Raw genomic sequence first — 21,488 nt, forward strand, 5'->3', positions numbered from 1 at the left:
TGTCGGAGAAGCTGATGGCACCCCACTCCAGTACTCTTGCCTGGAAAATCTCATGGATGGAGGAGCCTGGTAGGCTGCAGTCCATGGGGTTGCTAAGAGTCAGACACGACTGAGCAACTTCCCTTTCACTTTTCACTTTCATGCATTGGAGAAGGAAATGGCAACCCACTCCAGTGTTCTTGCCTGAAGAATCCCAGGGACGGGGGAGCCTGGTGGGCTGCCGTCTATGGGGTCGCACAGAGTCAGACACAACTGAAGCAACTTAGCAGCAAAAGAGAGTGTATCAGTCAGAATAAACGAGGTTAAACTGTGGTAACAAACATCCCTGCAACCCCCCCCTGCCGACACCCACTCCAAACTCACAGTGGTTTAGAACACAAGTATTTATTTCTTGTTCATGTTGCACGCCCTTGTGGATTGGCAGGGAAATTCTGCTTATGTTAGTCACTCAGGGATTCAGACTGATTGTCCTTCCAGAGGGAAGATGGTGAGTCTCACTGGCATTTAAATACTCTAGTCTAGAAGTGACACAAGGTGACACACATTGTTTACGCTCGCAGCTTATTTGCCAGAACTAGCCACATGCGCCGCCCCCCTACCAACCACAGGGGGCTTCCCTGGTGGCTCAGAGAGTAAAGAATCTGCCTGCAACATGGGAGACCTGGGTTCAATCCCCGGGTCGGGAAGATACCCTGGAGGAGAAAATGGCAACCCATTCCAGTGTTCTTGCCTGGAGAATCCCCATGGACAGAGGAGCCTGGGGGGCTGCAGCTCACGGGGTCGCAAACAATTGGGCACAACCAAGCAACTAAAGCACATAACCACAGGGGGCAGGAATTTCCATCCTACCATGTGCCCCAAATGAAATATTAGCAAACATCTCCCATGACTGCCATGGAAGTAACGATAGTTGTTTTCTCTTCATTTTTTAGAAATATCTTTCTGAAAATATCAATCATTGGAATTTTGTGTTACTACTGGCTCAACATTGTGGCCCTGGATAGTGAAGAGGTAAGATTCCTATGCCGTTTTGCTTTAAGCTTGGCTTTGACCATCAGGGAGGAAGTGAGTTTCTCAACGGTTTCTGCCTATGATATTAGAGTAGATACCATGTTATTTTTCCCATCCATCTGTCCATCTACATATCCATCTATTCATCTATCCATCTATCCATCCATTCACCTTTCCACCCTTCCATCCATCCTTGGGCTTCCTACAGAAGTAACTAACTTCAAAAACTGACCATTTCAACCTTTCTGTTTATGCCAATCTGCTAAACCTCTAGGCCACTTTCATAATCAGGAAGATATAAATTATTTTAAAATTCTTGAAAGACACCAAACTATAGAAACAGGAAGCTCAAAGAACACTGAGCAAGAAAACACCCAAAGAAAGAAGTAAAGTAAATTAAAAATTAAAAAAAACTCCAACTTGGCACATCAGATAGCATTACAGAAAACTAAAAACAAAGAGTAAGCCTTAAAATAAACTAGACTATTTTTAAAAACTTTACCTATAGAGGATAAAGAATAGGAAAATGCAGGGGGTTACTTTTCATAGCACTCAAAAATTATTTTTTGAGGGTCTAGCGTCAATTCTTAAAAGTTGAAATAAAAAATACACCAACCAAGATTTCCATATTTGGTTAAATTATCCCTCAAAAGTGAAAGAAAAATAAAGACCTTCTCAGAAAAACAAATACTGCGGGAAATTATTTCCAGCAGACCTTCTACACGAGAAAGGTTTAAAGAAGTCCTTTAGACAGAGAAAAAATGATTTAAATCAGAAGCTTCAATATAAAGAAAAGAAACATGTCAGAGAAAGTATACATAAAAGTAAAATTAAATTTAAAAAAATTTTAAGATATTGATTTTTCACAAGGTTAATAAGCAAAAGGAATGGAGGCATTATTAGCCATTGACACCTCCTGCTCTTCTTGGCTAAAAACAGTATCTAGAAGGCATAGGACAAAGATGAAAAGTGTTAAAGGGGAGAGGTAGTGAGACAGGAAAGTCTGGATACATGAGGAGGGCAAGCCTTAATGGAGGAAGAAGGCCCGCAGAAAGAGAATCAACACTCAAAAATAAACAGCCGAGAGATGCATTTCTGATGAGAGTGGGTCTGCTTTTCTGGAGCCTCCAAGGCTCGATCAAACAAAGCTGCCAACTCCATTCTTATGGGACCAGAGGGGCAGGAGCAGATGGCAACAGCCTCCTCCCACATCCCAACTCCTGTTTGCCTTTACTTTCCAGTGTTGGGAAACCCTCATTGGCCAAGAAATCTACCGGCTCCTTCTGATGGATTTTGTGTTCTCTTTAGCTGATTCCTTCCTGGGGGAGTTCCTGAGAAGGTAAATATTTGTCTGTCTTGAGTAATTAGTACCTGCTGCTGTAACCAGAGCCATAGCATTGGCTGAGCAGGAAGTATGGGTCCCTTCTGTACTCTAAGTGTACATTGTCCTAAGTCTGCCTACTGTCCTTAGGAATATTGTTTTCTTCTGAATTAACTGGAATTTCACCTTGACAGTTCTGTTGTCAAAGTTCATTTAGTTCAATTGGCCCTTTATAACCACTGACTCTATGGACATGAATCTGAGTGAGCTCCGGGAGTTGGTGATGGACAGGGAGGCCTGGCGTGCTGCGATTCATGGGGTCGCAAAGAGTCGGACACGACTGAGCGACTGAACTGAACTGAACTGAAACCTCCTGAGAAAGAAAGTTCTACAAATGAGACACAGAAACTGAGTTGTTTGAAACTGTATCCACCATAGATGATTTTAATCTTCTAGTGTATGTACATTCTTCCAGATTTTCTGTGCACGTCCTGCTTTGTGTGTGTGTATATTTGTGCGTGCTAAATTGCAAAACTGCTATGGAGTTTGTATAGTGAGAATGCCTTATCATCTTTCCATGTTTGTATGTATAGATTTATCTCATTGTTTTCATTGAATTTAATTAATGCACTGATTTTTAATTTAGATTCCAAGTGTGCAGGATTGGGGCAATATCATCGTTGGCCCATGTATGGTCTTCTTTTATTTATTTACTCATGTATTTTATAATGATATTATGAGCATCTCATTCTTAATAGACATTTACTTATTTCACAAGCTGCCTTAGTAATAAGATGGCATGACGTAATGCTGATTCCTTCCTCAGTGGGTTGAATGCCAAATTTCCTCACTCAGTCTACCCTAACTCACTTTTAGTTCAGCCTCTGTCCAGGGTCTGGACATAAAGATGAGAAAGTTTTTGTTGTTGTTATTTTGTTTGTTTGTCTTTTATAGCAGTTTTTTTTTTTTTGGGCAATTCTTCTGTATGAAAAAAAATCAAAATGGTCTCAAATTTCTTCAGAATAAATGGGGACCTAGGTTTCCTCCTTGTGGATTTAGAAAACAGGGAAACACCATTAACTCAATAGCAGTAACTGAAAGTTGAGAATTTTTCAGTTTATTTGGGTTGAGAGGTGCTGAGTTTAAATATAGATTTAAACTATATTAAAATAAAGGTTTAAAAGAAAGATTTAAAAGCAAAATGTGGTATAAAGAAGATAATAGGTGGGGGTAACTTAAATAATCTCATTTAAATAATACCTATTTTAGTAAACCTATTAATAATTAGTTATCTGTTTAAGTAGCAGGTAGGATAATTTAAATAATGTTCTCTAGAAATTTTTGAACCACTTTAGCAGTATCTCCATTTGAATCCTTTGTGTTAATTCCATTTTCCCTTGATTCCCTCAATTATTTCTTTTAAAACATGCTCATACTTGGAATTTTTCAAAAATTTGAAAGGGTAGTCATAACTTTATTCCAAACTGGTGAAAGTTTGTCCTCCTTTGTTGATTGTGGGGAATCTTTTGAAGGAGGGAGTTCATGGTTTGTGTACTAACCCCATCATATTTTCACAGAATCATTGGGATGCGGCTGATCACAAGTATTGGCTTACAGGAGTTTGATATTGCCAGAAATGTGTTAGAACTCATTTATGCACAAACTCTGGTGTGGTAAGTTTTGAAATTTTTGGTTTGCTCAGTGGTTCCCACCTGACTGTGAACTTGGAGTTTTGGTGGCAATGCCCAGAATCTGTTGTTTTTCAAAGCTGTACAGGGGATACCAAATTCAGCCAGTCTGAGGACCATGTGCCAGAGTATTCTCTTTTTTATGAGGACTTCAGCCAAGAATCGACACGGAACAGGGACCCCAACCTGAAGGGCAACCTGGATAAACTTGGATTGTGGCGTTGGCTCTTCTACTCATTGAGGTCACTGAACTTCTCTGAGCCTCAGTCTCCTCATCTGTCAAATGCACATAATAAGAGCTGCCTTCACCTTAGTCGATGATTAAGTCAAGTGATATAAGAAATCTGCTCTGCAATCTCAAATAGGCCATACAACTGTAAAGCGCCTTATTTCCCAACTCTTTAAAGTTGCCCTGGGTGATTTGGCTATTTGCAAATAAATCAGGAGCGTCAATGAATTTATTTTTGGAGGTGGTGAAGACTTTTTTTTATGTGGTTTAGGTGGTGCATTTGCTTACTGCCAGGACGCCACTGGCAAATGGACAGTTTACAAAGTCCTTTTACCCAGTGAACAGGATGCCACTGGGCAAGTTATATATAAACTCTGGCTAAACCTTCGTTTTCTAATCTGTTAATGGGGGAAATAGTAGCACCTACTTTATGGACTTTTGGTGAGATTAAATGAGAAAATGCGTGCATTAAGTGCTTGGTGAGTAACTGACTTAGAAAGGTTTATAGGTAGGGATATTACATGACTGTTTTGTTATCCTTTTAAGGGCTCTTTTTTAAAATTTGTAGTACAAAACACATAACCTAAAAAAAAAAAAAAAAACGCAGAACCTAACATTTACCATCTTAACCAGCCTTCCTATTTTGTGTGGCTTGTCTATCAGTGAACTGTTTTTGACTTCATATTCTCTTTTATGTTGTGTGCTTTTTATAAACTTAAATACATTTTAATGAGTCTTTATTTTATCATCATCAATGGAAAATCATATCATCTGACTTTAAATTGCAAGTCATTTGAAAAATAAAATCAAACCCATCATAAAAAGTACAATTCTAGCTAGATGCTGCTATCAAGGCTCTCAGTCTAAAGACTACCTGTTTTGTTTTGTTTTTTTTTTCTTTTTAAGGAGGTTGGCAAATGTTAGGACTTAAAGACACCAGCACCCAAACTGATATTTTCTTCCTTTGGCCTCAGCAGCATTGGGGAGAATTAAAGAGGGAGGGCCCTTCTCATTTGTAATAATGCAGTTTAGTGCCTGTCCTGGCAGGATGTCAGGCCTTCTCGAATGCCAGATGAGGAGGCGGGGTTCACGTCCCGCATTTGGGACACCTGGGTGAGGGCTGCCCGGAGGCCATCTGGTGGTTTAACTAATGGCCGTGTGGGTAACGTTCTCTGCAGAATCTCTTTCCTAGAACTGTGGATTCTGGATATGGTGGGGATTTGCCAGGTTTGCCATACTGGAAGCAGTCCCCCTCTGTATGAGTTTTCTAGCACTTTGATAATAAAGTACCACAGGTACTTTAAATTCTGGCTATTTATTAAACAATAAACCGCACAAATTTATTTTCTCACAATTCCGGAGGCTTGAAATCCCAGATCAAGGTGTTGGCAGGGTTGACTTCGCCTGAGGCCTCCATCCTTGGCCTGTAGATGGCGCCTTCACCCTGGCCCCTCACATGTCTCTTCCCTCTGTGTGTCCGTTAGGCCCCACACCAGGTGAGTGACCTCATTTTACCTTCATTGTCTCTTTCAAGCTCCTATCTCCAAACACGTTCTGAGGTATTGGGGTTACGACTTCAACAAATGAGTTTGGAGGGACACAATGCAGCCCGTCACACCCTCCCTCTTCCCCCCACACCCATCATTAACCCGTTCCCTGTGCCTTCCCTGACCTCTGACGCTCATCCCCACTCTCTCATAGGATTGGAACCTTCTTCTGTCCTCTGCTGCCCTTTATCCAGATGATTACTCTTTTCATCATGTTTTACGTCAAAAATGTGAGTCAGTCTGAAGTTGGAACCAATTGGCTTTGCAGTCCCATATGACCCAGTGGTGGTTGGAATTGGGTGGGGGGGCGGTGCTGGGAAGGGTATCAGGGAACTGGTGTCTAGCTGGGGTCCCCTTGGCCTGCTCCTCTGGCTGCACAAGGGAGGTGACTGCATCTCTTTCTTCAGATCAGCCTGATGATGAATTTCCAGCCTCCGAGCAAAGCATGGCGGGCCTCGCAGATGATGACTTTCTTCATCTTTCTGCTTTTCTTCCCATCTTTCACTGGGGTCCTGTGCACCTTGGCCATCACCATCTGGAGGTAGGAGATGGCAGCCTTGGAGGAGCGGGTGTTTTAAAATGTAGGTTTTATCATTCTTCAGGTATAGTGAGACCAACAGATCAGAAGATGACTGCCACTGAAAAAATAATTGGTCAAGAAGCAACAGTTAGAACCAGACATGGAACAATGAACTGGTTCAAAATTGGGAAAGGAGTCCATCAAGGCTGTATATTGTCACCTTGCTTATTTAAGTTACATGCAAAGTATATCACGTGAAATGCCGGACTGGAAGAATCACAAGCTGGAATCTTAGCCATCTTATTTAAAAGTGTATAGTTCAGTAGAGTTAAGTATGTTCACATTGTTTAGCAACAGATTTCTGGAACTTCTTCATCTTGTGAAATTGAAAGTCTATGCCTGTCAAACTGTAATTTTACCTATCCCCTCCTCTGTCCTCCCAGCACTTTGTATTTTGTTTCTATGATTTGGACTACTTTAATACTTCATGCAGAGTACATCATGAGAAACATTGGGCTGGATGAAGCACAAGCTGGAATGAAGATTGCCAGGAGAAATATCAATAACTTCAGATAGGCAGATAACACTACCTTTATGGCAGAAAGAGAAGAACTAAAGAGCCTCTTGATGAAAATGAAAGAGGAGAGTGAAAAAGTTGGCTTAAAATTCAATTCAGAAAACTAAGATCATGGCATCTGGTCCCATCAACTTCATGGCAAATAGATGGGGAAACAATGGAAACAGTGACAGACTTTATTTTCTGGGCTCCAAAATCACTGCAGACGGTAACTGCAGCCATGAAATTAGAAGACAGTTGCTCCTTGGAAGAAAAGCTATGACCAACCTAGATAGCATATTAAAAAGCGGAGATATCACTTTGTGACAAAATTCCATATAGTCAAAGTTGTGATTTTTCCAGTAGTCATGTATGGATGTGGGAGTTGGACCATAAAGAAGGCTGAACACTGAAGAATTGATGATTTTGAACTGTGGTGCTGGAGAAGACTCTTGGGAGTCCCTTGGACAGCCTCTCTCTTTCTGCCATTAGGGTGGTATCATCTGCATACCAAGTTCCCTTGGTAGCTAACAGATGCTGCGACCTAGGGATTAATACATCCGAGTTTGGTCACCACCTAACACTTGCCCAGTCTTGACTGGCACAGCCCCCTCAATTCCTCCAGGTGGTGCAGGTTCCCAGCTGGAAGAATCCAGGTCTCCACACAGAGAACAGAGCGTCCTCTAATGAACTGAAAGGTCTGTCTGGTCAGGCTTCTTCTTACCCCTCCAACCTCACTTTCACTTTCTTGATGAGAGTTATAACCAGCCTCAGTTCAGTCCAGTTCAGTTGTTCAGTCGTGTCCAACTCTTTGCGACCCCACGGACTACAGGACATGAGGCTTCCCTGTCCATCACCAACTTTCAGAGCTTCCTCAAACTCATGTCCATCAGGCCGGTGATGCCATCCAACCATTTCATCCTCTGTCATCCCTTTCTCCTCCTGCCTTCAATCTTTCCCAGCATCGAGGTCTTTACCAATGAGTCAGGTTCTTCCCATCAGGTGGCCAAAGTATTGGAGTTTCAGCTTCAACATCAGTCCGTCCAATGAATATTCAGGACTGATTTCCTTTAGGATTGACTGGTTTGATCTCCTTGCTGTCCAAGGGACTCTCAAGAGTCTTCTCCAACACCACAGTTCAAAAGCATCAATTTTTCAGTGTTCAGCTTTCTTTATAGTCCAGCTCTTACATTCATACATGACTACTGGAAAACCCATAGCTTTGACTAGACGGACCTTTGTTGGTAAAGTAATGTCTCTGCTTTTTAATATGCTGTCTAGTTTTGTCATAGCTTTTCTTCCAAGGAGCAAGCGTCTTTTAATTTCATAGCTGCAGTCACCATCTGCAGTGATTATGGAGGCCCCCCCAAAAAAAATTAAGTCTCTCACTGTTTCCATTGTTTAGACAGCAAACAATGAGTCCCTTGGACTGGAAGGAGATCAAACCAGTCAATCCTAAAGGAAATCAGTCCTGAATATTCATTGGAAGGACTGATGCTGAAGCTGAATCTCCAATGCTTTGGCCACCTGATGCGAAGAACTGACTCATTGGTAAAGACCTTGATGCTGGGAAAGATTGAAGGCAGGAGGAGAAGGGGACGACAGAGGATGAGATTGTTGGATGGCATTACCAACCCAATGGACATGAGTATGAGCAAGCTCTGGGAGTTGGTGAAGGACAGGGAAGCCTGGTGTGCTGCAGGCCGTGGGGTTGCAAAGAGTCAGACATGACTGAGTGACCAAACTGACTGACTGGACAGTAAAGAGTCAAACCAGTCAATCCTAAAGGAAATCAACTCTGAATATTCACTGGAAGGACTGATGCTTAAGCAGAAGCTCCAACATTTTGGCCACCTGATGCGAAGAGCCAACTCTTTGGAAAAGACCCTGTTGCTGAGAAAGATTGAAGGCGGGAGGAGAAAGGGACAACAGAGGATGAGATGGTTAGACGGCATCACTGACTCAATGGACATGAGTTTGAGGAAACTCCAGGAGATAATGAAGGACAGGGAAGCCTGGCGTGCTGCAGTCCATGGGGTTGCGAAGAATCAGATGTGGCTGAGCCACTGAACAACAGCAACAATAAATACAGACCCCAAAAGGAGGGGATCTGTCCCACCCTGGGGGCCACGTTGGGAGGAGGCACCAGCATCTGTCAGAGGCAGGGAGAGAGAGAGTAGTAAATCTGGGCAGAAGTCTTTACTGTGGTTTCAGTGGGAGGAGAAGGCAAGGCAGGGTCAGCAGGCTTAGGAGGGGCAAATGTGAATAATCTCATTGGGCTCTGGGGTGGAGGGGCCATCTGGGGTTGTCTGGTACCTGGCGCTGGGGTGGTGGGAGCAGAGGAACAATGGCCCAGAGTGTGAGCGCTTGAGGGAGGAGGTGGGGTGGGATGTGGGCTCTGGACTCATTGGTTTGCATATGAAAGACGTGCTTTGTAGGCTAGCCCTGGGAAAGGCAGTCTCTCTAGCATCAGTAAGGCCCCAGATGTTACAGATCAGAAAATGCTTCATTCAGTGTTTAGCCCAAGATCCCTTGGTAACCAACAGATGCTATCACAAAGGGAGGAACACATCTGAGTTTGGTCACCACCTGTCAGGTGCCCTGTCTTGACTGGCACAGACCCCTCACTTCCTCCAGGTCCTGCAGGGTCCCAGCTGGGGAGAAGCCTGGTCTCCACACAGAGAACAGAACTTCCTCTAATGAACTGAAAGGCCCCGTCCGGTCAGGCTCCCTCTTACCCCTGCAACCTCACTTCCCATGGCTCCATCCTTCCCCAGCCTCTCAGTCTGTTCAGAGTCATCTGTTTGAAGCGCTCTACCTGCTCTCTTTGCTTGACCTTCTCTCCTCTCTCAGCTCGAAAGTCCTGTTGAAGATCTGCCCTTCATGACCATCCCCATCTTCTGTGCATCCCCTTTTCCTCCCTTTTTCTCTCAGGGCAGTTTCCTTTCTTCATTTCCTAGTTCACGCCAGAAATGCCTTTGAATCTTTGTTTAATTGTACCCTCACTGCTTGACCATCTTTCCCATTAGAACCTGGGAAGGCAGGTATCATGTCTGTTCTGTTTACTGTGGGCTCACCAGGCCTAGTATCTAGCACAGTGCCTGCTACTGATCTCGAGGAGACAGCAGTGAGTGGTGGCTTGAAGCAGGATTGTATTTCCCTGCCCAGGAATTGAACCTGGATAGCCTGGGTGAAAAGCAGGATTCTTAGCTGCTAGACCAGCAAGGGCTAGAGGCTAGAAGCAAAATATCCCTGGCTCTTGCCATGCTTGAAAGCAAGAATGTTGTAAGGAGGCAAAAACTGTAAAAATAGTTTTTTTTTACAAAAAAAAAACCTGTACAAAATTTATTATTAGAGATGCAGTACAGTAAGTGGGAGAGCGCACAGAGAAACAATTTTTTTTTTTTTAATTTAAGACAAAGGCAAGGCAGAGATACACACATGGAGAGAAAGAATGTGAGCTTCCTCCAGTAAAGAGGAAGTGAAATCATTTATCTAGGGCATTTTTTCTGGGTCTTTGTTTACCTTTGGCCAATTATCTTGATTTTCCATACCTTACCTGCCCTGGGAACTTTCTCCAACATGCGTGCGTACCTTTTAGCCAAGATGGATTCTAGCACAGAGGCCTGTGGGAGGCTTGGCATCGCCTGTTATGGGGTGGTGCCCCCTCCTTTTTAACCCCAAGGAGCCTTCTGCAGATGTGTAGCTGAGGAGGTCTCCTTGACCTCAAGAATGAGAAAATGTGGTCTCTTTATCTTTTATCCGGGCAAGACTGAGCTCCTCTCTGCCTCTGCTGTTGCATGTGTGCTAAGTCACTTCAGTCGTGTCTGACTCTTTTGTGATCCCATGGGTTGTAGCCCACCAGGCTCCTCTGTCCATGGGGATTCTCCAGGTAAGAGTACTGGAGTTGGGTTGCCATTTTCTTTTCCAGCCCTGACCATTATTTTTCTCTTAAAGTGTCCGCTGGAGACAAAGCCAGCTTTTTACCCTGTTCCTGTGGTTATTTCTATCTGGATGTGTAAACAGAAGGCTGAGTGTAAATGTTTCACCTGGAGCCCATCTATGTCTTGCCTCGAGAAATATATACAGGAGGCTAGTTGCAAATGTCTAGCCTGGAGCCCATCTATCTCCTGCCTCAGTTACAAGTTCAGTGGGCCTTTGTCAAATGAATGAGCAAATGAATGCACAAGGGAGTTGACTTTTTAGAATACCTGTAGAACTTGAACTTGGCAGCTTCAGGGCAGGCTCTTCTGTTGTGTGATGTTCTCAGTTGTCTCACCGCGTTGGCTCTTTTCTCTCTTCCTAACCAGTTCTTGGTGCCCTCTAGTTTCTGCTTGTTCACAACTGACTTCATGTGGCCATTATTACAGCTCTAGCTTCCCTAGTGTTCTTGCCTGGAGAATCTCAGGGACAGGGGAGGCTGGTGGGCTGCCGTCTATGGGGTCGCACAGAGTTGGACATGACTGAAGCGACTTAGCAGCAGCAGGAGCAGCTTCCGTAGATTACAGCCTCCCCTCTTCATATTTCCTAGTTCAAGTTCCTAAGGAAGAGAGTCCTATAGCCCCAGCTCATTTCTTTGTGCCAGGACATGGCTGAGGTCACAGCCTGGTCTTTGGATTGGTGACGGTTGGATCAAGTGATAGTGCTGTCCAAAAGCTGGTCCTCAGAATACAGGTCATGAGTACAAAACACACCAGCTGGGCCTGTGAGCGAGAGGGTTTCCTTTGGAAGGGAATGTGGATGGAGCAGGCAGGGATCACTGGTTCCAGGTTAAGAGCCCAGAAAGGACTGGCCTAGTCTAGAAAAACTATACCTGAGTCTGGTGCTAGAGATGTTTCCCTGTCCCTTGTTTTATCAGATTGAAACCTTCAGCTGATTGTGGTCCGTTTCGAGGTCTGCCCTTCTTCATTGAGTCCATCTACAGCTGGATCAACACCCTGAATGACAGGCGCAGCTACCCGTGGGTTGTTTGGATCTACCAGAACCTCATCGGGAGCGTGCACTTCTTCTTCATCCTCACCCTCATTGTCTTGTAAGTGGGGTTCTTCGGAAGACTAGAGGGGGAAACACCCCATCAACTCAGCATGCGGGCGGCTAGGCTTGGGAGGGGCAGGTGTTTGGTGGGAAGGTGAAGACTGCAGTGTGGCTCCGTGTTCTGCATCATCCCAACTCTGCCGTTGAATTTTTCTAGAAGTTATTTAATATCTTGTCCTTTTGGGGGGTCTGTTTTATGAAGAAAGGAACACCTGCTCTGTTCCTTCTTAAGAATTAACATGAAAACCAAAAGAAAAAACCTGGGTGTGAGAATGCTTAGGCAAATTACTGTGTGATTCTTTCTGAGGTTGTGACTATCTTAAAGTGGATTGGGTGTTATTGATATATGGGTTAGTGTACTTTCATTTTCAAACTTTAAAATGATTTCTAACTTCTTATGAAAAAGTGGAAGATCTGCCAAGACTGGACTCCTTTTCCTGCAGGAACAGTTGGTCTGCTGACGGCTGCTCCTCTTTAGAAGCCAAATTCTGATGGCTGAGCTTGTCCATCCTCACACAGAGACACAACTCAACAGCACAGACCAGTGGAGCCAGCTGATGCCAATTGTTGAGTGACCCCACCCCCCCCCACCCCCCCACCCCCGCCTGGATTTTACAGGTGGAAGTGATGACTTGCAGAGACAGGGATAGTGCCCAGGCTGTAGAGTCTATTTATTGTAGAGGAGGCTGGAAACTGGGTCTCCTAGCTGTTGGTCATGCTCTCCCTCCCAACATTGGTTTGCCTTTGGCCTTCTTACTTAAAACTGGAAGTTCTCCTCTCTTGCTCTTCCAAACTTCTAATTCCCTGGGGAGCTTGTAAGAAATGCAAACTCTCAGACCCTACCCTGACCTATAGCATCTGCATTTTAACAAAATCCCAGGAAGTCTGTATCACACGGAAGTTTGAATAGCACTGTCCATATTCCCAAATTCTGGCTACACATTAGAATCATATACACTGAAAAAATACTGCTCTGGAGTTCCCTGGTGGCCTAGCGGTATGGCTTTTGAGTTTTCACTGCTGTGCCAGGTCTGAGAACTGAAATCCCACAAGCCAAGTGGCCAAAATATAAATGAATAAAATAAGTTAAAAATACTGTTAAGGACTTCCCTGGTGGTCAAATGGTTGGGAATCTGCCTGCCAATTCAGGAGACACAGGTTTGATCCCTGGTCTGGAAAGATTCCAAATGCCTTGGGGCAACTAAGCCTGTGCACCACAACTGCTGAAATCTGTACTCTGCAACAAGAGAAGCCATGGCAATGAGAAGCTCATGCACCGCAACTAGAGAGAAAGCCTTTGCGCAGCAACCAAGACCTAACGCAGCCAAAAATAAATGTGTTCTTGTTTGTTGTTGTTTGGTCCCTAAGTTGTGTCTGACTCTTTTGTGACCCCAGGGACAGTAGCCCATCACACTTCTCTGTCCATGGGATTTGCCAGGCAAGAATACTGGAGTGGGTTGCAATTACCTTCCCCAGGGGGATTGTCTGGATCCAGGGTTTGAACCCAGGTCTCCTGCTTGACCAGCGGATTCTTTACCACTGAGCCACCATGGAAGCCTCCAAATAAATAAATAAATAAATAAATAATAAAAATACTGTTAAATGTTTTCACCACAGAAAAAGAAATAATAATCGCATGACATGAGGGAGTGTTAGCTAACACCATGGTGGTAATCATACTGCAATATATAAACGCGTCAAATCAACACCTTAAGCTTACTCAATGTTATATGTAAATTCTGTCTCAATTTTAAAAAATTAATGTAAAACTAGCTTGGGGTAAAGTTTGCATAACTATATGAATTAACTAAAACTCATTGAATTACGCTCAAAATGAGTACATTTTGTAGTATGTCAACCACGCCTCAATAAAGCTATAAAAGGAAGAAAAGATACTGATGCCTGCCCTCGTGCTCAAAAAAGCTCAATTAATTGATCTGAGGAGGGGCCACAGCAGGAGTCTTTTCTCCACTTCTCAGGTGATTTATGTGTAGAATCCTGAGAACTATTGCTAAAATGAAGTTAACCTCTAAGTCACCCAGATACATCTTTGCAGGAATGCTGGCTGGGCCAACATCCATCTGTAAGCAAATATACGAGTTCCTATGGACCCAGTTGAAATTAGGAGCCTGCAAAGCATTGGAGAGGGTGTCTGCCATTCTTTCTTTCCTGCAAAGCATTGGAGAGAGCGCCTGCCATTCTTTCTTTTCTTCTCTTCCAGAATCATCACTTACCTTTACTGGCAGATCACAGAGGGAAGGAAGATTATGATAAGACTGCTCCATGAACAGATCATTAATGTAAGTCCATTGGACCCCTTTGTTACCCTCCCCACCTTTAACACTCTGCAATGAAAATTTTCAAACATCATCCAATAAAGAGCATAGTAGAATGAACCTTCCCACCACCCAGCCCTGACCACCATCAACGTTTGTGTACTCTCATGTCCTCTACACTGTCCCTTTGCTGTAAATCTCTGGATTATTTTCAAGTAAATCCTGGCCTTTATATCATTTTATCTATAGACTCTTTCATATACTTTTAAAAAACATAACCACAGTACCAATCATCATACCTAAAAAAACTAATGATACCTTACTATCATCTTATAGTCAGTCAAAGGCCAAATTTCCCCAGTTGTCCAGTTAATGTCTTTTTACAGCAGGATTACTCAAGTGAAAAATCTGCAAAAGTGTCACTTGTTGCATTTGGTTGATATGTCTTTAATGTTTCTTTCAATCTCTAACTGTTCACACCTCCCTCTTCTCTTGCCACTTATTGTTGAAGAAACCAGGTCATTTGTCATGCAGTAGTTCCCTCATTCTGTATATATCTGAATTTCAACCCTGCAGTGGTGTTTAATAGGTTGTGTTTTTTTTGTGTGTGTTTCCTGTAAATGAATGGTGAAATTCAAAGACCTGATTAAGTCCAGATTAAATTTTTTAGCCAGAATAATTCATAGGTGATGCTTTAAGTCAATATTTCTCATGGCATTACCTCATAACATAAAATGTTTGATTGTCTCCTTTTTTGTATCTTAAGAACAATCTGTGGGTCCATGCTTGGTCAGCTAACCTATCCATCATAAAGCTTCCCAGCAGTCTTTGAGCTAATGGATTTAGCAGCCTTTGATGAGTATAGTCATAGGGTTGCAAAGAGTCAGACATGACTGAAGTGACTCAGCATGCACTTTTTATTCATTGTCCATTTATTTCATTAGGGATTGCAAAATAGTGGTACTCTAATTCTAGAATTTCTTCTGCATTTATTAGCTGGAATTCTATAAAAGAAGAATTTTTACTCATCAACTGTTAGAGCACCTTCAAATAGCTTCAGGAGAGGAAAGATGAGGTTAAATACATGAGTCCCTTTATTTCAGTTCAGTTCAGTTCAGTCGCTCAGTCGTGTCTGACTCTTTGCAACCCCATGAATTGCAGCATGCCAGGCATCCCTGTCCGTCACCAACTCCCAGAGTTCACTCAAACTCACGTCCATTGAGTCGGTGATGCCATCCAGCCATCTCATCCTCTGTCGTCCCCTTCTCCTCCTGCCCCCAATCCCTCCCAGCATCAGAGTCTTTTCCAATGAGTCAACTCTGCATGAGGTGGCCAAAGTACTGGAGCTTCAGCTTTAGCATCATTCCTTCCAAAGAAATCCCAGGGCTGATCTCCCTGTTTTCAAAATGATGATTTGGTCCTCCAGTGTATTCATTTGCTAGGGCTGCAAAGCAAAGTACCACAAATGTGGCAGCTTAAAACAACAGAGATGTATTGCCTCACAGTTCTGGAGGCCAGAAGTCCAAAGCCAAGTTGTCAGCAGGGCTGCTTCCTTCCGAAGCTCAGAGCAAGAGTCTTCTCCCTACCTCTCTCATTTTCTCTGGTGGCTGCTGACTGACCTTTGCGTTTCTTGGCATAACTTCATAACTCCCATCTCTGCCTTCATCTTCACGGGGTCTTTTTCTCTCTTTGTTTCTCCTTCTCGCCTAAGGACTTCTCATTGAATTTAAGGTTCATCCTCATCCACGATGATCTCATATATTAAAAAAAAAAAACCCTGAAATTTAATTACATCTGCAAAGACTCTATTTCCAATAAAACTATATTCACAGGTGGTGGGGTTTGAATAAGAATAACTTAAACATATCTTTTAAAAAAGGAGACACTATTCAACTCACTAAACCTAGAACCTCCAAATATGGCCAATAAGAAGTTATCATTATGAATTCATTAAGTATGTGTTGTCATCTTTCAATTGTAATCATTTGTTTATGCTTAAAATAGTCTCATCCTTTGCTAGAGAAAATCCTTTTGAATTAGCTCCTCAGTTCTTTTGACATGATCCCAGGAGTCTTTGGTTGCTTCCTTGTTCTCTGCAAAGATAAGATGGTCTGGACTCATCTTGTTCATTTCCTGTCTCAGAATAGGAATTAGGCATTTCTTCAAGGAGTCCTGATCAAATGGTATTTAGAGATCAAAGTCTGGACATGGTGAGATGGTCATCGCTACTGGACTAGTTCCCTTTTTCTCTAAATACCAACGTAACTGTGAGCACTTATGTCTGAAAATATGAGGAAGAAGCAGGACACTATAGGAGTCTATCTGCTTGAATCTTTGGGGCTTCAGATTACTTGAGTTGGCGCATTTTGTACTGTAAAGAAAGAGCATTGGTTAGTTGTTGATGTTGGCCAGTCGCTAAGTTGTGTCCCACTCCTTGCAACCCCATGAACTGCCGCATACTAGGCTTCCCTGTCTTTCACTATCTCCTGACGTTTGGTCAAATTCTTGTCTATTGATGCTATCTCACCATCTCATCCTCTGCTGCTCTCTTCTCCTTCTGTTTTCAATCTTTCCCAGCATCAGGGTCTTTTCCAATGAGTTGGCTCTTCATATCAGGTGGCCAAAGTATTGGAGCTTAAACATCAGCATCAGTCCTTCCAATGAATATTCAGGGTAGATTTTCCTTTAAGACTGGCTGGTTTGCAAGAAGACTTGTGGTCCAAGGGACTGTCAAGAGTCTTCTCCAACACCACAATTTGAAAGCATCAATTCTTAGGGGCTCAGCCTTCTTCATGGTCCAACTCTCACATCCATACATGACTACTGGAAAAACCATAGCTTTGCCTATATGGACCTTTGCTGGCAAAATGATGTCTCTGCTTTTTAATATGCTGTCTAAGTTTGTCATGGGGCTTCCCAGGTGGCTCTAGTGGTAAAGAACCTGCCTGCCAATGCAGGAGAGACATAAGAGATCGAGGTTTGATCCCTGGGTCAGGAAGATCCCCTGGAGGAGGGCATGGCAACCCACTCCAGTGATCTTGCTTGGAGAATCCCATGGACAGAGGAGTCTGGTGGGCTACGGTTCATGGATCACAGACGCAGTTGCAGCTGAGCCTGCACACCCGCTAGATCTGTCATAGCTTTCCTTCCAAGCAAGCATCTTTTACTTTCATGGATGCAGCCAATGTCCGCAGTCATTTTGGAGCCCAAGAAAATGAAACCTGTCACTGTTTCCACTTTTTCACCTTCTATTTGCCATGAAGTGATGGGACCAGATGCCATGATCTTAGTATTTTTGATGGGTTAGTTAGCTAAGCTCTTTCCCACCTATCCCCAGAAACGTTACTCATAGTTTTCTGATACAACATTGAATGTTTGGGGCAAGTCTTATGAAGATTTCAATGTGGGAGGGATTTGATGTTAATGCTTTCTGTTGTAAGAGTAGTGTCAGGTAAACGCAGGAGTTACTGGGATGACATCATTTCAGGAAGGCACCATAAACATCATGCAGATCTGCCTGCCTGGGAGTCTTGCCTGGAATGTGGACCACAAAGACAGGGTTGCTGTCTCTAAAAGAACTCAAAGAGACTGGGAATAGGCTCAGGAACAGTCCTTTCAAAACTCCTGGTTCCTTGTTAAAATTGCAAATTCTTATTACCCTTCCTTCCTCCAAGCAATGGAGGCAACAGATAACAGTGTTGTTGAGCACTTATTGATGCCTGGCATTGTGCTAAGTGATGAACAAAGATTCTTATTTAATTTTTACTACTCACTTTATAGTGCATTCACTCCTTAAACCTCTATTTTTAAATTAAGGAAATGGATGCTTATAGAGTGAAGCAACCTGCTCAAAGGCACAGGGCTAGTAACAGTGGGATTTGAATCAGGCAGCTCCTAAGTTTATGCTCTCAGCTACAGTGCAACTTTGCCTCCTGAGTCAAAATTCTGTTGGGCAAAGCCTATGAGTTTGCAATCTCTCCAGGTAATTCTAATTCACACTAGAGTATGCAAACAGTTGCTACAGACCAGTGATTTTCAAACGAGTTGGCCACACCCAAGACAGCTGGGGAACTTGTTAAAAGTACCAATTACCATGGACAGCGCTTACTTACAGAAGAATTTCAGTTACTAAATGTAGAAAGAATGAGGGAAATAGAAGGCCATTATAAATCAAATATCGCAGTAATAATTGTTGCAAGCAAGATCCGCTGGTGGATGCTGAAATGAGTGGGTGAAAGTTTAGGAAGAAACAAGGGCATGGAAAATGGGATTGACCTAGACTGGATAGACCACGAGGTGAGTGCTAGTTCACCTCAGCACTCTCTTATCTGTAATAGACTCATAGGAAACTGAGTCCCCCTCCTGGGGAAGGCATACCCCATTCCTTTGCTCTCTTTCCCAATTCAGGAGTTATTTGTCAGGGTCTACTTTGTTAACACAGATAACTTTAAAAAAATTTTTTATATATTTATTTATTTCTGGCTGTGCTGGGTCTTCACTGATGTGTGGGATTTTCTCTAGTTGCCCTGAGCAGGGGCTACCCTCTTGCTGCTTGCTGTGTACAGGCTTCTCATTGCGGTGGGTTCTCTTTTTGTGACTCCCAGTGAAAGGCTGTTGCTGAACCACGAAAGATGCCGGGATTCTTGGCCTCTGGAGGAGAATTCAATCCGGCGCCAGAGACGAGGCTTGATCACTCAGAGCTTTTGTGTAATAGAGTTTTATTAAAGTATAAAAGGGATAGAGAAAGCTTCTGACATAGACATCAGAAGGGGGCAGAAAGAGTGCCCCCTCGCTAGTGTTAGCAATGGAGTTAGATGTTTTTTAATTACTTATTACAGTGAATCAAAAGAATGCCTGGAGGTTGTAAAGACCTTACTAGACCCACTCCCATAATTGACATTTTAAGAAAACAGGATTAGCCAGAAGGTTTTTTCCAGAGAACATCCTCGAGCAGGATACATTATTGTTATATAATCCTAAGGAATGTAGAGGGAAAAAGTTTGTCCTTTTTTCCTCCTTGAGAATTCCAGACCCTTCTCTCCTTGGGGACCGCTGGACTTCTTATCAACCTGCCTAGGAACTGACTCTCAGCAGGCTCTAGAGCACAGGCGCAATAGTTGTGGCGCATGGGCTTAGGTGGTCCGTGGCATGTGGGATATTCCCAGATCGGGGATCGAACCTGCGTCTTCTGCATTGGCAGGTGGATCCTTTATCACTGAGCCACCAGGGACGCCCTTACACAGATAACTTTGACAAAGGAAATATATCTGATGTTCTTCAATGCAGAGCTATAAACTTTGACATTCTCAGTGGAAGGACAGGGCAGAGCCAGGCAATGCTGGGCCCCCAGAGAGTGTTCCAGGGCAAAAGGCATGCCAAGAGGAGGGATGCTATAAACCATTTGTCCTGGGCCCTCTGACAATGGTGTGTAGGTTGCTTCTCGCAGCAGACTAGAGAAAGCTACTACTCAGCCTACTAGGATAATTGCTTTAGAGGAGAATATTACAGTTTGGGAAGGCTATGGGGGTTAATTTGGTTTTGCTGTGAGATGTCTCTTTTCTCTCATCAATAGTAATGTGGCAGCAGTCTCCAGCCTCCACGGGGTCCAGGACCCTGTGCGGTGTGCTCTGCTTAGTCACTCAGCTGCCTCTGACTCTTTGTGACCCCATGGATTGTAGCCCTCCAGGCTCCTCCATCCATGTGGCTTCTCCAGGCAAGAATACGGGAGTGGGTTGCCGTGTCCTCCTCCAGGGGATCTTCCCAACCTAGGGATTGAACCCAGGTCTCCTCCATTGCAGGTGGATTCTTTACCATCTGAGCCACCAGGGAAACCCCAGAACACTGGAGTGGGTAACCTATCCTTGCTCCAGGGAATCTTCCCAATCCAGCAATCAAACTGGGGTCTCCTGCACTGCAGGCAGATTCTTTACCAGCTGAGATCCTAGGGAAGCCCGTCCAGGACCCTACCTGCCTAAAAATCAACCTTTCCTCCATTTGCTTCTCAACCCCACACCATCATTCATTCTCCATAATTTTGTTTTTGTTTTCCTTCTTGGCAGGAGGGCAAAGACAAAATGTTCCTGATAGATAAGTTGATCAAGCTGCAAGGTATGGAGAAGAGAGCAAACCCCACCTTATTTACACTGGAAAGAAGAGATTCGGAGGTGAGGCTGCAGGCTGCCTTGGGATCCCTGTGACACGGATGTGTCCTCCTGTGAAAAGTGCATCAGGAGCTAGAATCACATCTGGGCCCTTCACTTTCTGTGTTTTAACATTTCTTTACTTTAATTTTAAAATATAGTATGCATTCACCATATTCTATGCCTGGCCATGTTCTAGGTAATACAATATCATGGTAATATTGTGGTAACACAGTAAGGCCGTTCCCTCCTGGAGCTTGCATACATCTTTCTATTACCCAGCCATACAGAAGTGTGTCCCACTGGGATGAAAAATGCCTTGAAATTTCTCCCCACTAGGTTAATGCTTCAGTGTATATTCTTCCAGATCTTTCCCCCAGGCATCTGCACACATCCATACATCTACTAACATTCTTTTTTATTTATTTATTACAAAAATGGGCTATATTTTATACATAACTTCCCCTCTCCCTGCTTAATACTGTATCTCAAACATTCTTTCAGTTTGTACATACTTGGGCATTTGGATTGTTCCCTGTTTTTTTTGATACTAAAGACAATGTGTAATGAAACCTTTTTATTATAGTTTTTGTATGTGAGTGTTTTATCTGCCTCAGGCATATGCATGATAATGTTAACAGATATTGCCATATCATGCTCTTAAAAAGGTTTCGCAAATTTTATTCTTACCAAAAGGGTTTGAGAGATCCCTAGAACCCTGCTCTAGTACCAAAGCCTGCACTGACTTCACTGGTATCCTAGAAAATGTGGATAAACAGTAAACCCATGTTAATTCAAATGCTACTACTTTTAGAAGTTATGATCTTGTCCAAAGAGACTGCCATGTTGATTATTGTCTGTGCAAATTAATACCATCAGCATGATACAGGTAAGGGACTTAGAGGCCCAGCTCAAAATTCTATCACGGCAGGGACCATGACTGTACCTTTGCAGCCACAGGTCCTAATATATTACCTGGTGTGTTTTAAATGTTCAGTAAATATCTGTGAAATGAAAGATTAAATAAATGGAATCACTGTCTATAAAAAATAAAACAGAACATGTTTGATATTTCTGTGACTGAATCTTGACCTTAATCTGTCACCTCTTAATTTTAAAATGGTGGGGCTCGCAAGTCTTATCACCTAGGCAGCAGGATCTGAGGT

At 43.2% G+C, this 21,488-nt stretch overlaps 1 protein-coding gene across 2 annotated transcripts in view; it reads left to right on the forward strand.

Annotated features, from left to right (window-relative positions):
- The window catches only part of TMC5 (transmembrane channel like 5), an 81,747-nt gene that overhangs the window by 58,841 nt on the left and 1,418 nt on the right, over positions 1-21,488 (forward strand). For both annotated transcript variants that reach the window (XM_018041009.1, XM_018041010.1), the window contains 8 exons: positions 933-1,011; positions 2,253-2,350; positions 3,910-4,005; positions 5,951-6,026; positions 6,204-6,337; positions 11,731-11,904; positions 14,128-14,206; positions 20,242-20,346. In XM_018041009.1, the coding sequence (XP_017896498.1) occupies positions 933-1,011; positions 2,253-2,350; positions 3,910-4,005; positions 5,951-6,026; positions 6,204-6,337; positions 11,731-11,904; positions 14,128-14,206; positions 20,242-20,346 (841 nt within the window). The remainder of the gene's footprint in view (positions 1-932; positions 1,012-2,252; positions 2,351-3,909; positions 4,006-5,950; positions 6,027-6,203; positions 6,338-11,730; positions 11,905-14,127; positions 14,207-20,241; positions 20,347-21,488) is intronic.

The sequence above is a fragment of the Capra hircus genome, chromosome 25 (assembly GCF_001704415.2).
Source record: "Capra hircus breed San Clemente chromosome 25, ASM170441v1, whole genome shotgun sequence".
Taxonomy (NCBI): Eukaryota; Metazoa; Chordata; class Mammalia; order Artiodactyla; family Bovidae; genus Capra; species Capra hircus.